Source organism: Cantharellus anzutake (assembly GCF_015039405.1).
Source record: "Cantharellus anzutake strain C23 chromosome Unknown EI90scaffold_68, whole genome shotgun sequence".
Lineage (NCBI taxonomy): Eukaryota > Fungi > Basidiomycota > Agaricomycetes > Cantharellales > Hydnaceae > Cantharellus > Cantharellus anzutake.
In genome coordinates this window covers 366692-383031 of record NW_024067018.1, presented here as the reverse complement: position 1 = coordinate 383031, position 16340 = coordinate 366692, and the positions used below count along the sequence as shown (strand labels likewise).

The 16340-nt window shown below is 48.5% G+C and overlaps 2 protein-coding genes across 2 annotated transcripts; both read left to right on the top strand.

Annotated features, from left to right (window-relative positions):
• Nucleotides 1–1609: 1609 nt before the first annotated feature.
• EI90DRAFT_3019977 (kinase-like domain-containing protein) lies at nt 1610–3351 on the top strand (the record flags this gene model as incomplete). The annotated part of the gene is made up of 10 exons (XM_039057441.1): nt 1610–1899; nt 2085–2110; nt 2253–2327; nt 2367–2431; nt 2595–2668; nt 2726–2759; nt 2791–2947; nt 2997–3070; nt 3116–3164; nt 3248–3351. 10 exons carry the CDS (start codon nt 1610–1612, stop codon nt 3349–3351), a joined length of 948 nt encoding a protein of 315 aa, XP_038911061.1.
• A 1465-nt stretch (nt 3352–4816) lies between these two features.
• EI90DRAFT_3130710 (uncharacterized protein) lies at nt 4817–9390 on the top strand (the record flags this gene model as incomplete). The annotated part of the gene is made up of 13 exons (XM_039064330.1): nt 4817–5298; nt 5381–5577; nt 5635–5969; nt 6067–6357; nt 6425–6649; nt 6918–7055; nt 7107–7949; nt 8000–8179; nt 8239–8310; nt 8375–8593; nt 8655–8924; nt 8990–9024; nt 9087–9390. 13 exons carry the CDS (start codon nt 4817–4819, stop codon nt 9388–9390), a joined length of 3591 nt encoding a protein of 1196 aa, XP_038911060.1.
• Between the last annotated feature and the right edge of the window lie 6950 nt (nt 9391–16340).

The window sequence follows — 16340 nt, the reverse complement described above, 5'->3', positions numbered from 1 at the left end:
TCCTTGTGCTTTTGCCCCCTCCATTATATATATTGGCGCTTGTACATACTCGTTTTGGCCTCAGTCGGAAATTGACCTGAAATGCCCCCTAGAGACTTCCTGCTTGCCTACTGTGAAATTAAGGACCAAATGGACAAACAGCAATGGCACAGCGCTCCGCTTGAGTTGCTGAGGCTCAGGTCCTTCCACGCTAAGTCTCCGATTCCACTCCGGAGTAATCTGAATCCATGCCTCATCTCTAACAGGTACCTCACAAGCCGAATGACCAAGAAATCTTCCCAAATAGGGAAGTAAACATATTCTAACATTTTTAATAACTTAATAAATGTGTCATAAATGCTTCCTACAGCATCAAAATGGTCAAAAATCTGTCTCATATAACACATAAAGTACCACCACATCTGCCCAATGTATTCTCATGTGCTGTTGGGTAGTTGTTGTAAATAAACGCCATGAAATGTTTCTCAGGCGTTTAAACGATATACGGGATTTTCCGACACTCGAAGTCATAAATCACGTGACGATTGTAAAGCCCTCTGTCTCATTCGAAAACACCCCAGTGGACTGTTATACATGAAGTTGAATTCTCCTGATTCCGACCCCTAGTCCCCCGTAATTTCCACCCACCCTTCCCTCACTCATCCCGGTGTTCCATCTCATCCAAATCCAAAGTGGGTTCCCACACGGGCAGCAGCCCAAAGAAGAAAAATAAGGAAAAGAAAAAAGGAAGGAGGGAGGGAAGGCACTTCCGGAAGTGGATGAGGGGGGAGGGGAACAAAGAAAAGAATTCAGCGCAGGGTCCTGACATCGCACTGCTAGGGAATAATGAGATTATAAGCGCGCAACTCATTTTCCCCAAGGGCCATTTGATGGACATACATACCGGGGTCATGTTACTTCGCATGAGACAACAGCCCACCATGAACTTCTCCTACCTCGTCCTCTGCTGGGTATATCCAGTATGACATTGACCTTAGTCCGTGTTCGAGCCCAGAGGATTTGAGTCTCACCATATGTCGTGCATACATGCCTGAAGCATGTCCCTAGCACAATCTTCCTGGAGGACCCCATGAGATGAATGAATGGAATACACAGGAAGTGGGATATACTCACTTTGTTGAGAAATAGCTGCTTTGCGGCCAAGATGAGCGCCTTATCCAACACACAGAGGAACGGACTGCCATGCTATTCCTGTTCATGAGAGGCATCGGTGAAGAGAGTATCAGAAAGGGGGCTCAGGTAAGCTACTCCCTCGCCTCCTTGCGACCTCCCACACCCATCTTGACCGTGAGGAAAAAAACTCTCATCGGATGTGCCCATGGCAAGTGCCGGTGTTTGGTTCTGACCCGTCACACTATTCCTGCCCCGTCCTGCCGTACCCGCCGTCAGCGCATACTGGTGCTGGTTAACTGCATAGCCAGTTGTGCCATCTGTGCTCGAGAAGCTTTGGCTCAAACCGAGGCTGTCGCTACCCCACCACACAAAAGACCCATGGTTGCGAGTCCCATTCCACACTTTCTGATTCAAGTTTGCTAACATACTAAAAGGGCGAGTTACGATCAATGCGCTCTGATTGGTTGCCTACCACCTCAGTCGACACACTTCCACAATGTCTCCTCTCTTTCCCGCTCTCTCATTAAAGTTCGATTTCTTTTTGTCCGTCCAGTTCGGTCCCTCCTCCTTGTGTCTTATTTGTTTGAGGTTCCTTTATCCCTCGATTTGTCAACAAAGAGTCCATCCCTTCCTCCTCGCTCTCTTCCTGTACTACCTCCTCAGTAACAATCCCGGAAGAGATATGCATCCTATTACTGAGACGAATGCGTTTTTCGAATTCACAGGCACATCCACAAGCGCGGTGATCACTACTTCACTCTGGCCACCGGAGCGTATCAACCCGCAGTAAGTGGCTTTAGTGGTTCAACCAGGAGTCCACACTCATCATTATGCAGTCAAAATCCGTCGTTCATTTCTTGGTCTACCTTATCATAGCGGCCGTTTCTCGATCTCTGGTTGGTTCATTGGTTCGGCTTATCCTTATCGCCGTTTCATTACATATTGGCTCATATTGACACTTTTATTTTTAGGCAGGACCCAGCCTCTATCCTAGATAGTAATCCTCAGTCCTCAAACAACCCTTTGTCCGACTCTTCACTTTCACCAATTTCTCATTGGGCTTTGACTTCCACTCCCATGTGGTGTTCAGTTACCATCTATCAACTTCAAATCATTCCAACTTCACTGACGATCTCAAGTGCCTTCGTGTATCGCGGTCTTCGTTTGTCAACTTTGCCTGTTGATGTTCGGTGATCTGATTCGCGTCCGTCAAGGTATGCTTTAGAATCGATTTGTTGGACGGGCCCATTCAGATGCTGCCAAGTTATCGACCTCCTCATTTGGCTTGGCAGAACATGCCGGTACCATTCCACTCAAGGTATGCCAGCACGGCGGAAGGAGACTCGTCTTCAATGGGCTGGGCATGAACGATGGAGAAAAACCCTTACCTTGACCCTGCTGCGCAAGCATTTCTCGAGGAGTTTAGATTCGGATCGTCCTCTGTCCGAGACGTGAGCGCTGAACTCGATCATTGTGTCAAGGTGCTCAAGGCAAACGGAGGGTTCTCTTCTGTCTACGCGACCGATGGGCCCCGCCAGGTGCCCAGACCATTCGAGTGAGTCCCAGCCCACATCGCTGTGGTTTGCGATGCATGTGATGTTGATCATTCTAGGTGTGTTACAAAGAATTACGGCCACTTTCCAGCAGTATGCCGGAGCAAATTAACCAAACTAGAAGGAACTTCGGCACCCCAATATCCTTGAGTTCATCGGATATGCCATTGCAGGCGAACGGTCGGACATGAAGGCTATCTTAGTGTCCAAATGGTGTGCAAACGGGAATGTTGTGCAGTATTTAAGAGCACATCCAAACTCGAGTAGGACTGACTTGGTGAGTGAGTGTCAGTTTGCGATTGTCATACTGTTATTTTTGATGTATATCAGGTTGTTGGTATGGCGAATGGACTACACCATCTTCACAGCCGAAACCCTCAATCGTTCACCGTGATCTGAAGCCAGTGAGTGGGACCCTCTTTGGCTCGTAGATACACTGTCCTTCCTAGGACAACGTCTTGATAAGTGGTCAAGGTGCAGTGCAGCTCTGTGACTTTGGTATGTCCCGTGTAATGAATGAATTGTCCAGAGTTACCCAGACGACATCGACTCCGCTGGGATATGATACTCTTCATATGAAGTCATTGTTGAGGAGAAGAAGACAGAGTTCAGCGATGTCTATGCATTCGGGTGCACATCAATACAGGCAAGTGTAACTTATTATCCAGAACAACAGAGTCAATGATGCCGGTTCCTCAGGTGTTGTTCGATCAACACCCTTTCCCCGACATAAAAATGATCATAGAGTGATTGCTGCAGTTGAGAACCGACAATCTTCTTGGGTGTGGGACATGGATGTACCCATTCAACGCATTCTTTCTCGATGCTGTGATCCACATCAGAATGAACGCCCGTGAATTAGCAGCACCCTCCACGATCTTGATCGCATCCTGGGAATGATGGTTGACGGTCTCTTACACCGACGTGTCTTGGTGGAAGGAAGGGCTCTGTGCCAAGAAAACCAACCAGACCAGCTCCCGAGCTCTGAAGCACCTGAGCCCCCTAGGAGTGCCATGGTCCCGTTTTCGGGCCCCGGAATGTTTCCGAGCTCGAGAGTACCCAGTACCCTGACCCAGTTCCGGCGCTTCGAGGTGTTCCGGAGGGGAATACCTTATCCCCTGGTTCTGATGATACATCTACACAAACTGACTGGCTGTCAAAGATAATCAGGAGATTGTCAAGTTTCTTCCCCCTCGTCCTAGCAATAATAATTATCAGCCCTTTCCCACCTTTGCATCCGTTGGGATCGTAATGTACAAGACTCATAACTTGGTCTCCTCAGCTCCAACAAACGGCGCTGTCGATAGTTCATTCAACAATGACGATGCCTATCACGTTGTCATTGGTGCGGGAGTTGTCGGCTTAACCACGGCCATTGAAATTCAAGAAAGGATTCCAAGCGCTGAAGTTTATATATATCGTCACAGAGGTTCTACCTGGGGATCCAAAGTCAATTACGAGTTTGTGGGCTGTAAGTGAATGTTCACGTCAACTATTCCCTGTTCGTGTCTTGACAATTGTAACTAATCCATATCGACTTGCTACTGTGAACAGAGGGCGCCCACCATGTTTCTCAAGCCGAAAATGAGGGCCAGCTTAGTTAGTGAATGGCGGTTTCTCCACTTTTTCTCAATCTCCATCCAGGGTTGGACAATAAGACATTCCGAAGGAGTCGGAGGGCGGGCATCCAGCGGTGTCCTGTTATTTTGCCTCTGTGTACTCGCATTGGATCAATAAACCGATAAGTACCAGGTCCTGAAGGATTCTGAGCTGATCGAAGGGAGTCTTTCTAGTGTGGAATTCACTGCGCTAACCATGGACACTCCAGTATAGTGAGTGATTTGTTGCCACCTTCCGCCATTGCACCACAAGTGAGAATGACACAGCCCAAGGGGTCCGTTGTGTTGTATATATTATATTGTATTACGAACAATTGAGATGATGTGCCAGTACTTGGTCATTCTGCTGGCCACAGCTCCCCCACCCCTACCCACTAGCTGTCTGCCTCATTATGTCCATTATTTGGAATCCGGCCCATCGTGTTACAGTGTTGTGACAGTGACTCATTTGTCACATTGTCTGTGATTAATTTAATCGGATCTTTCCAGATCTCGATCTCTCACGATCTGAGTACCCGCTCCATCTCGAAAATGCCAGCAGAACCAGGATCTTTGCAACAGGTTGAGAGTCTCATGGAACTCGACTCTGTCCAGAATATCAAGGGTCTCCAATTCAACCTGATGCTGCCCGAAAAGTGGATTCAGATGAGTCCCGATGAGAAGATGGTGCAGTGCTCTCAGATCCGCAAGCAAGCGCTGATCGGAGTGGGAGAACTCCAGGTTTACAATGGTGATGGATTGAGACTTCAACTTGGGGGCCGAAATGCCAGGCCGATCCAGGACACCCCAGCCAAGCAGATTGCTGAGGACGTTTACCGCTACTCAGGCCCTCGGCGCCTGACTACAGACATGGCACTGAATCTGGTTGTTAGGACATCTTGGATTGATAAGGGAGAATGGCCACTAGGGATTGACACTAGCAACTACAAATCCCTTCCCCCAATCACTTTCACTGAGCTTGGTCGCAGAGCGGTAAACGCCAACCAGGTTCATGTTATCAATGGCCAACATCGGTTAGTCTTTTGCTTCTCATACTTCAAATAAATTTCAAACTAAGACCCTTACATAATATTAATAATTAATTCACATATGTAGAATAACAGGCCTGCGATATGCATACAAGCGTGCAGTGGACGAGGTGAAACGCCTTGAGAGGCTAGTGAACATTTGTCCCAAGAAAGAGTTAAGCGATGAAGAGAAGGCAAGGTTAAGTGACCTTCAGGGTGCGTTGAATCAGGAGCATGTCAAGATGGAGACGTTAAAGACATGGCCTGCCAACATTTGGGACCTTGGTAAGCACCCCCATCCATAATTGTTAACTTTGCATTTGAGGTTTAATATTACCAAAGATATTATCGAGTCACAGGAGCGGCTGGGGAATCTTCTCATTGATTTCCTTTCACAAAATAAAGACACTGTGGAGGTAATTGCGTCTGAGGAGGATAAGCTGGCACCTCTATACCAGCAACTCCTCACCATGGAGAAAGCCTCGGGCTGGCGGCCACAATTGTGGTCCTCAACCTCATTCTCTGCCCAAACCCATACCACTGACCTTCACAACCTGTCAGGTGACTCAACATTTTCTCGTAAATTTGAGAAATTGGCCAAGGATCCCAGAACAACACGTGGTTTGATGGAAATGACAAGGCTTGGCAAATACTACCGCACCTGGAACGGCTTCACTGTCAATCACCTTTCAGGGGAGACCTTGAATTCCACTGCTTCCATAAGTTTATCACCATTTATGCTATCCATCTAGCTAATGTGATGTTTGTAATCAGTATCTATGGACATACATCCAGGGGCAGAATGAGCTCCTGGGTCTCATATTCTCTAATTCGGCATCAGATGCCAACTTCCCCTATGATCAATTCCGTGGGACATTGTCGGCACTGAAAACTGCCAAGTCCTCGTCACAACTCCAGGCACAATTGGATGCCCTCTCATCCAACTTCATCACGTCATTCATTGATCAAGACCATCAAATGTCTGATCTGGAACGATTTTATTCCTCTGAATTTTGGGATGCTGTGGAAAAGGCAGAGGCCACTTCTGGGATCTCCTCTGCTGGGGTGTCAAAACGAAAAAAAAACAATATCTTATCAAGATGATGTCTTCCAAGTCATGACTTCAATGCAGCAACAGCGGTATGACACATATATTGGTGAGGTCCGGAAGGCCATTGAAGAAATTCTTTCTCGAACGGATGAGCTCCTTCCTCCCCACATCAAAGCATCTGCTCTGAATTGTTTCGATGTCTTGTTTTCAGGGAAGATATTCAACATCAAATTGATCCTGATGACAACAGGACTTGTGGGAGAGTTGGAAGAAATGTTCAAGAATTATGGGCATTGCTTCCGTGAGGTATGTGTTTCAATCATGCTTCTTCATGGCCCATTAGCATTATCGTTTTTGTGCTCGCAAACATAACAACGATACTATCCTTCATCCTTCCATTTGTTGTTTTTGTGTTCACGAACACAAAAACAACATGTTCCTCTGTTCACAACCACAACCACAATATTTGTAATATACCAACCCCATCGTTTTTGTGTTCGCGAACATAAAAACGATTTTGGTTTTCTGGCTTCTCTCTTTTTTGTCATGACCTCCTCACTCACTATGTCCCCAGATTCATGCTTGGGTAGATCCCATCTCTGCATACCTCATTGATTGGCCAAAGGAAGATCCATATGATCGCTCCTACCTCCTCTTTGATTCCTTTCATAGGGATCCACTCATCACCAACCCTCACAATGTGGAACTGGTAGTAAGTGAACTCAATATTCACTCTATCCAGCAAACTCTCATTGGGCTTCAGTTTACATTCCATGTCCTTGGTGACATGCTTCCTCATTTCTCCAATTGGATGGTGGAAACTCATCCAGATCATTCTTCCTTTGTCCATGTACCCACTCATGATACCACAAAACTCCCAAGAGCATACTTCGAGAAAGTGGGGCTATATGATATTGCCAAGCAGCCATCACCACCAGATGGTCATCAAAATGGTTTATTCAAGTCTGGTGGTATCTTGCCATTGTCATGGGAGGAGGAATGTCAGGCTTTCGCAAATTCACAAGCCATCTTCCAATCTTGGAACTCTGCACCCAACATTCTGGCCAAACACCGTGAAAGCAGAGGATCTAACAATATCTTACACCGTGCCATGGCTGTTTATCCACACCTCACCCTCAAAGATGGCTCTGGGAGCAATCTTATTCGTATCTCTGCTAAATGGCGAATTGCCATGGTCATTCTATCCATCCACAATATTCAATGTCGGCTACCACTCATGAAGAAGAAAGGGGTCTCTGCTGCTTTATATGCAGGACTTCTTGATGCTATCAAGCATTTCACTCATGAGCCGACCTCCTTTGACTTTGTGGTGGCTCTCCATAGGAACGCCAAGGCCCACAAGTATCCATACCTTGAGGACCCAAAAGGCTTCATTCAGCAACTCCAAGGCATACCTCCATCAGATGATGAGAGTGATGACCAGGAGTCCCCTTTACATCTGTACAACTCCCTTCGTCGAGGAAATCAAAAAGACATTCATGCCCTCAGGAATATGATGAAGAAGATGGGCTGGATCCACTGTCGCCAGCAGACCTCCAAGGAGATTTCAAGTGACATTGTGGAGGCATGGAACGAATTTGAATCAGTATGCTCAGTCCTTTAGGTGCTGTTCAGTATGCTAATCCACCACAATAGTGTCTTCAACGATTTTCTGTTGTATTGTCCCTTGATGAAGTGGAGACAATTGAAGAAAAAGCACGCTCATCCTCATCCTCTAAGCCTCGCTACAGTTTGTATGATGAGGACATTTCATTCAAGGACTGGGTTCCTCAGACCAAGTGGCTCCTAATGCCAACAATATACAAGGGGTCCAAGGTGAGTTATATATGCTCTGAACAATAATCATGATCTAATTGATGTGTATGGTCTTTCAGAACCGTACTGATAAATCACATCCACTTCCTGAGTGGCTAAAAAGCCATGATGATTTTTTATATATCTGGGATGTAAGTGTATTTTCCCATGGAATCTGAAGTTGCACTCATATATATATATATTCTGTTCAAAAAGTCAACAAGTGAGGAGACAGATCCTGAAGAGGCAAAGCCACCAAGTGAGGAGGAGGAAGAAAGGGAAGAAGAGGACATCGCATCTCAGTCACAGGGGAAGGGGAAGGGGAAGATGCATGAGGGTCCACCTACAAAGGCATGCAATTCTATTATCTGCCTCTGGAGAAATAATGCCATTTCTTACCCAATTATTATTGTCACAGCCGTTGCCAATGCTGGAGTCAACATCTGAGACATCGGAGGTTGATATGGATAATCCTGAAGAGAACACTGGGGATCAGGGTAGTGAGTATGAAGGTGATAATGTGGTCCCAGAGACCCCCTCTCCATCCCAAGCAAAGCAAACAACTGGTGGTGGAAAGCGGCCCCACCAATCCTCTATCACCTCAACCTCTTCAATTTCAATGCCTGCAACACCCATGAAGCTTGGCAGAATTATGCAACCACCTGCTCCCCCAGCGATCTCAACCCGCCAGAGTTCAAGGAGAATCCAACAAGCTTCTACCTCAGAGGGAAGGGCCAGGAGTAGAAAGCCTGATGATGATGGACTTGTGGCAAACACAAAGGGGTTGAAGAAACTTGGCTGAGTTGCACTCATCCCTCACATCTCACTCAGGCCACCTTCTCACACTACCATGATATATATACATTGTATGTGTGAAAATATGATATTTATTATGGATAATGGTGTGAGAGATGTAACCCTGTGTCAGGGACATGTCATATCCATACAATCCCGACCTCCGCTCCGGGCTCCCAGAACTCCGAACTCCGACTTCCGGAGCCCTACTTCCCTTCCGTCACCTTCTCCTTGCCGACTCCCAAGAGGTTATCCCACCTCCGGCTCGGACACCACCTTCAGTCCGACTCCGGAACATTCCGGGTCCGACCCCAACCTCGACACCTTCCAGACGAGTACGCAACACCTATGCTCCCGACTCCGGACCTCCGCTCCGGAATCCCGTTTGCGTCTCTGTCTCCGGAACCTCCGGTCTTAGCTCCGACCTCAGACTTTGACCCCACCTCCGCTTATACCCATTGTATTGGTTAGCTCATTCCATTTAATTACCTTTGCCAATATTCCGGAGTTTAACCTCCGAGTTCGGACTTTCCGGACTTACTCCGGACCTTGCAACTATTGCATTGTCCATTTCAATTCCACTATTCTCCCTCATTCCTATTTGGGCTGCTGCTTCCTTTCTATTCAGTCAGCTAGCCATTCCCCACTCCCAACCTCCTTCCTTCCTCCTTGGGCCTTGGCCCTTCATTCCTCCTTTGGGAAACACCATTGAGTCAAACACTTGACCCTCGGTGTTGTTCCTCTTTCCATCTCCCTTTGTCTCCTTTCGTCCTACCCTTGTTCCTTTTGATTCCGGACCCCTCCTTATATACAATGTACCTAGTAACTTGTAACCTCAGTCCGAAATCATCTTGAATTCCCCCAAGAGACTTTCCCTCTGCTAGATCCGAAATTAGGGACCCCTAGGACAACCAGCAATGGCACAGCGCTCTGCCTGAGTCGCTGAGGCCAAGGTCCTTCCATGCTAAGTCTCTGATTCCATTCCGGAGTCGTCCGAATCCGCACGTTCTAACAGGACAGCTCCGAAAGTGGTGAAGTCCAGGTGGGGGGGACTCTGTTAGAAACGGGCGGAAACAGACGACTCCGGAGTGGAATCGGGGACTTAGCATGGAGGGACCTTGGCCTCAGCGACTCAAGCGGAGCGCTGTGCCATTGCTGTTTGTCCATTTGGTCCTTAATTTCACAGTAGGCGAGCAGGAAGTCTCTAGGGGGCATTTCAGGTTGATTTCGGACTGAGCCCCAAACGAGTATGTACAAGCACCGATATATATAATGGAGGGGGCAAAAGCACAAGGAGACAAAGGTCATAAGACAGGACCTGTGATACATCCGAAAGGAGGTAGGGAGGGCGAGGCCCAGAGGGGCAGGAGGATGAGGAGAAGTGGGGATGATGACTAACTGGCTAGAATGGGAAGAAGCAGCAGTCCAAATAGGGATGAGGGGAAAACGCGAAAGATACATTACAAGTGGCAAAAGTGCCGAAGGCGATCCGTGAAGCTCAGAGGTTGCGGAGCTTACGGAGGTTATGGAGGCGGGGTTGAAAGTCCGAGGAATATTGGCAATGGTGTTTACGTAGTATGAGGTCACCAATGCAATGGACTAAGACCGAGGTGGAGTCAAAGTCCGAGGTAGGGACTATGACAGAGGCTCGGAGCAAAGATATGAGCAGTGCCCGAGTACGAAGTACAGAACAGCGGTGGAAGGTCATAACTTGGCAGGGGGTTGGTGGAAGAGTACCAGAGAGAGGAGAGAGGAGAAAGGTAAGAGAGTGGCGAGAGGGGCGGTGTCCGGTCCGAGGTGAGTATCTGTGAGGTCTTAGGGTGGCTCAGCACACAAGGCCGTAAGTGATACAAGATAGTGTATTTTACGGTGGTGTGTAAGCAGTTACCCGGAGGTTCCCGCTTGCCCACATGACTATATGTATCTAATTTACATGTGACTCGGGGTTCGGGGCTATTGCCCTGACATTCTCCCCCCTTGCGTTGCATTTGCGACGCATACAAAGTTGATAGTGAATAAAACAGAGTTTTAATAGTTGATTTACATTGAGTTTGGAATTATCAATGAGTGTTTTGTTGTCGCCACTTTAAAGTGGGCGATTTTGTACATGTCGGTGAAGAAAAGAGAGGGGGTTTAAGGAATGAATGAGTGTGGGCCGTTACTTTGAAGTGAATGGCGATACATTGGTATCGCAGGGAGAGAAGAGAAAAAAATGGTGGAGTTTGTCGAAAATGAATTTCAACCCAAAGGTTGTATGTCTTTGGTGTTCCTCACTTGTTCTGTGAGGGTTTGTGTGTAAGTGGTGTTTACACACGAGCGGTGGTGGATGTGGGTCTTTTGACGGAGTGGAGATTTCCGCAATTGTTACTTGCGGTTCCTCGCATACAGTATTGTGTGTGGGGCCTCGAGTTGGGGGAAGTTCAAGGGCGCCTCGATGGCATATTACCGTGTCACTTTCCCTTCTCTCAAGGGTGGATTCATTGCCCCGGAGGAGGGTTTTCCTCCCGGTTGTTCATCTGGACATCCGATTGCTGCGTCGGATGCGACGACGTAGCCTGGGCTACATTGTCGGGCTGTGGGCTCAATGAAGTGGGTGCTCCCTGGGTGGGAGTGGGTTGTTGTGTTCCTGAGCTGCTTGGCTCAGGTGTAGAGTATGGTAGGTCTACTGTTCTTCCCGTGGGGAAGGGTGGTCGTTGGGCTGGTTGTCCAGCACGGAGACTTGCGTCTCTTTCCCGGTATTTGGAAGCTTTCGCTTCCCGTTCCACAGTTCTTGCGGCACGTTCCTCAGGAGTCCTGAGTGGTTTGAACTGGGACTTTAAGTAGGCAGCTTTGCCTAGACTTTCCCAGGAGTTTTTCCCTTATTCTCTGGGGAATTATATTCCTCCGTGAGTCTTGCAATACTCGGGAGTCCCAAGAAGTATTTCTCGGTTTCCTTCACTTTTTCGCGAAGGGTTCTGTGTACCTTGCCGCTTTTGAAGGCGGCTTCGGCCTGTTCGTACCAGTGTACGAATTCTTTCCCACTCACGCTTGTCCACCAAGCGTATGCGCTGTCATGCGCCGCTTCTGACCCTGTTATTCTCCTCATGGGGAAGTTGGGGTCGATTGTTATGTCGACTGGAGCTTTGACTTTGCCGAACTCGTTGAGTTCAGTGGTCTCGTATAGCATGTGGACACTTCCCTGCAGGGTAGCTTGCCCATAGGGTGCTGAGGTACTCAGCGGCCCGCCGCCTCTGGCAGTGGTCCCCGTTTTAGGGTCTGCCGTCGGTTGCCTACCGCTCTCCCTCTTCCCCTCGACATGGGTTTGCCCCTCTGAGGGCAGGCCCTTATGCAACCCGGACAGGGTCGCCTGCCCACAGGGTGGCGGGATAGTCGGTGCCCCGGCACTGTATCCCCTCCCCCTGACCTGGGAGGCCCCCGTCATGATGGGTTTGGCAGCGAGGTCTGCCAGTGCACATGCCTCTCTGAGCTCACGTTTCAGTAATTCGATCTCCCTTTTTTGGAGATCGACTTCTCTCTCTGTGTCTTTCAGAGAGTCAAAGATGCCCTCAGCATCTCTTTGTGCTCTGTTGTATTCACGCCTCCAGTGGGCGCAATGGTTGCAGGCATCTTCTGACGCCCTCGAGTTATCAGACCGTGCCCGTTTGGACGGTCTGGATGAGGAGCCGCTGTCGCTCCCTCGTCTCCCTCCTACGAGGGACTTCATCTCTTTCAGCTCCTCACGGAGCTGACCTGTCTGAGCAGCTACCGCTGACGCGATAGCTGATTCCCAGCCTGCGTTTGGCTGGGGTGTTGTTGGACCTGGGCCGAATTGGCTAATCCAGGGGTTGATCTGGCCAGGGAAGTTCCCTGGGGAGTATGCCTGGGGCTGCAGCAGCAAATGCTGCCCCTGGAATGGCGCTTGTTGTGCCATCGGTGCAGTTTGCACCGCGTATGGTTGGAAGCCCTCTGAGGAGGCTGGGGGTATGTGGTGCCTGTTAGCAATGCAGATGGTTGTTGGTTCGCAGCACTCATTTGTGCTGCATGCGTCGTGTAGTCCATGGCGCTTATCTGTGCCTGGTGTTGTTGTTGTTCCGGGGAGCCTTGCTCCCCAGGTTGTCGTATTTCGATGTCCGGTGGCTTGTTTGGATTGAACTGAGGGTTGCCTCCCCCAGAGAACAACATTTTGTCATTATGTTTCTTGTGGTGGTGGGAGGGGTTTTCATTCTTGCATGCGTGGGATTCACCGCAGTTGTGTGTTCTTTTGCACGTGAGCCTGTGGTTCATGTGGTCTAGGCGAGTTACTCGCCTGGCCCATGTGATCTCTAGTACATGGTGTGGCTGTCCGGGCAAGTTACTCGCCCAGAACTTTCCCACGCTCTTGGCTGTGGGCCATCGTCCCTCGGCTTTACTTCCTCCGCCTCCATTTTTGGGGGCGTAGTGATGCCGAGAGTTCCCTGTCTTCTTTGATAGGGAGTTTTTCTGGTTCCCTTACATTTTGTAAGGTGAGGTACTCGTCCAGGTGGACGAGGTCGTTGCAATTTCCTAGGGGTTCCCATGTGGTGTCCCCTAGTTCCCATTTAACCTTAAACCAGAGTTCGTTGTGAACCCACGTGTGGTTTAGGATTTCGCGAACTACTGCTTCGCGATCGGGGTCTTCCCCAAAATCGTAGAATATGTTTACTTCCCTATTTGGGAAGATTTCCTGGTCATTCGGCTCATGAGGTGTGAGCCGGGATACATGGAATCTTGGGTGGATTCCGTGTTGTTCAAGTTGTGGTGGCAACTTGAGGATGTAGTTTGACATCTCTGGAAATGTTTCCAGAATTTCGTAAGGCCCTATGTATAAGGGCTTTAGTTTTCCTGCCCTGCCTTTGGGTAGGTTCAGCTTATCTGTGGATAAGTATGCGAGCTCGCCTTTTCTCAAAGGCGGGTCCGGGCGTTGTTTCTTATTCACCTGGATTGTTTGAGCAGCGCGATTATGTATTATCGCATCGTGTGCTGCCATGAGGTTCTCCTTCGCTTTTTGAGCGAAGTCATTTACTCCTGGGTAGTCCGAGAGTGGTGCTGTTAGGCACATCTTTGGCATATGGCCGTAGATTAATTCAAACGGGGCAAATCCTGTCGATGTGTTCGAGCTCGCATTGATCACGAATTCCGCCATCGACAGTTTCGCTGCCCAGTCACGTTGGTCTGGTCTAACCATCGCGCGTATATTTGTACTACTTTTTGTATCATTCTTTCCGGTTGGCCGTCGCCTTGCGGGTGGAATGCAGTTGTGAATTTCAACTGTATACCGAGTATTCAGTGTAGTTTGCGCCAAAATTTTGACATGAATTTTGAGTCTCGATCTGATATGATCGAGTGTGGTAGACCGTGGAGTCTTACAACTTCACGAAGAAATACAAATGCTAGTTCTAGTGCGTTCGTTGTTGTCTTTATTGGAATTAGGTGGATGTTGGATGTCAACCTACAGATGATTACCCAGAGGTAATCATATCCCAAGCTTGTTGGGAATGGACCTGTGAAGTCCATGGCTATTGACGACCATGGTGTCTCCGGGGTCGGGAGTGGGTGAAGCATTCCGGGATTTCTCCTGGTGCTTGTCTTTGTCGTTTGACAAGTTCCGCAAGACCTGCAGAACTTGTGGGTATCCTTTCTCATCGACTTCCACCAGAAGTGTCGACGGAGGGTTTCCACTGTTTTCTTGGATCCTAGGTGTCCGAGTGTTTCGTGGATGTTCTCGAGGATTATTCCCCAAATGGACTTCCTTTCGTAGTTTCCTTTTGGGACTACTATTTGGGTCGTTCCTCCTTCTCCAAGTCGGGTTATCAGCCCATCTTTTACGGAGAAGTTTTTGAAATTCCCTGGGTTCTCTAGGATTTCCCAGTGGATCTGGCTTTTCAAGTATCCAGATTTTATTGCCTCAATGAGGTCTTTTTCTTTGAATTGTTTTCGAAGGTTCTCTTCTGGAGTTATGATTTCTTCCAGATTTTGGGTGCTCCCCCCTAGAGCTTCCTCTAGGGTGTTTCTCGTGCATATCGCTGCAAGTCTCTTTCTCTCTGAGTTTTTACTCAGGGTACTGCTTAGTAGCAGTTCTTCGTATTCCTCGATTCTGTCGGGGATAATGTCTTCTGCATTTTTGTCCAGGTGGATGTCTGCCGACACATAATCATCAAAATGCAGATCCTCGTCCGTTGACGAGTCATAGTATCATGAGAGTGCATCTGCCACTTTGTTTTTGTGGCCTTCCACGTATTTTATTTCGCAATTGAAGCTTGCAAAAAAGGCTTGCCATCTCAGGTGTCTCCCTGAGTTGTGGTTTTTCACTTTGAAATATTCCAAAGCTTTGTGGTCCGTGATTACTGTGAATTCACGGCCTCCCATGAGGTCATCTTGCCATCTCATGAGTGCTTCGAGGACACCCAGTGCCTCGAGCTCGTAGGCGAAGTACCTACGTTGTGTGTTGGTGAACTCTTTGGACATGAATGCGGCCGGGTGGCAAGTCTGCCACCTTTCGCCTTGTCCAATTAATGCACCCATGCCCACTGGGCATGCGTCTGTTATGACCCAGACATGGAGTTTGGTCCTCTCTTCTTCTGAGAGGCTTTCCGGTGGGTTCCACTGGACGGGCTTCAGGATCGGAGCCCTGCATGCTAGACATTTGATTTCGTCGAAGCATTTCTGGTGGAGTGGTGTCCACCTGAATGTCTGCTTGTTTGAGCAGATTGTTTGCAGTGGTCCTGTGTAACTGCTGACGTTTGGCATGAATATCGATAGATATTCTACCATTCCCAGGAATCTTAGGACTCCTGTGTGGTCTACTGGCTCTCGCCAGTTGCGGATTTTTTCCATTTTATCCGCTTGAGCGTGGATGCCCTGTTTGTCCACTCGGCTTCCTAGAACATCTAGGATTGGGGCAAATGGCTGGAATTTTTCCGGCTTATGTAGAATTTCGCCCCTTTTAGGCGAGTGAATAACCACAATAGTGCTTTATTGTGGTTCTCCACTGAGCTTGTGCTGGTGAATATATCGTCGAACCAGATGTGTAGGCGTCTGCCTACTTCTCCTCGTAGTTCCCAGGTCAGTGCGCGCTGGAAGGTGCAGGGAGCATTGCAGTCTCCTTGCTGCATCGTGTTCGAGTTGTACGTCCCGTGGGGCATGGAGAATGTCGTCCTATGGACGTCTTCTGGATCCACGCGTATTTGTTCGTACATGTCCGACATATCGATCTTGGATCGGTATGTTGCTCTGGTGACTGATTCTTGGATCAGTCGCATGTCTGGCATTGGTGTGACATCGAGGATCGTGTTTGAGTTACGGTTCCTCGCATCTATTACCGTGCACAAAGATCCATCTGCTTTTCGGATGCACAGTAGCGGGCATGCTCGCTCGCTGTTCGCAGGATACC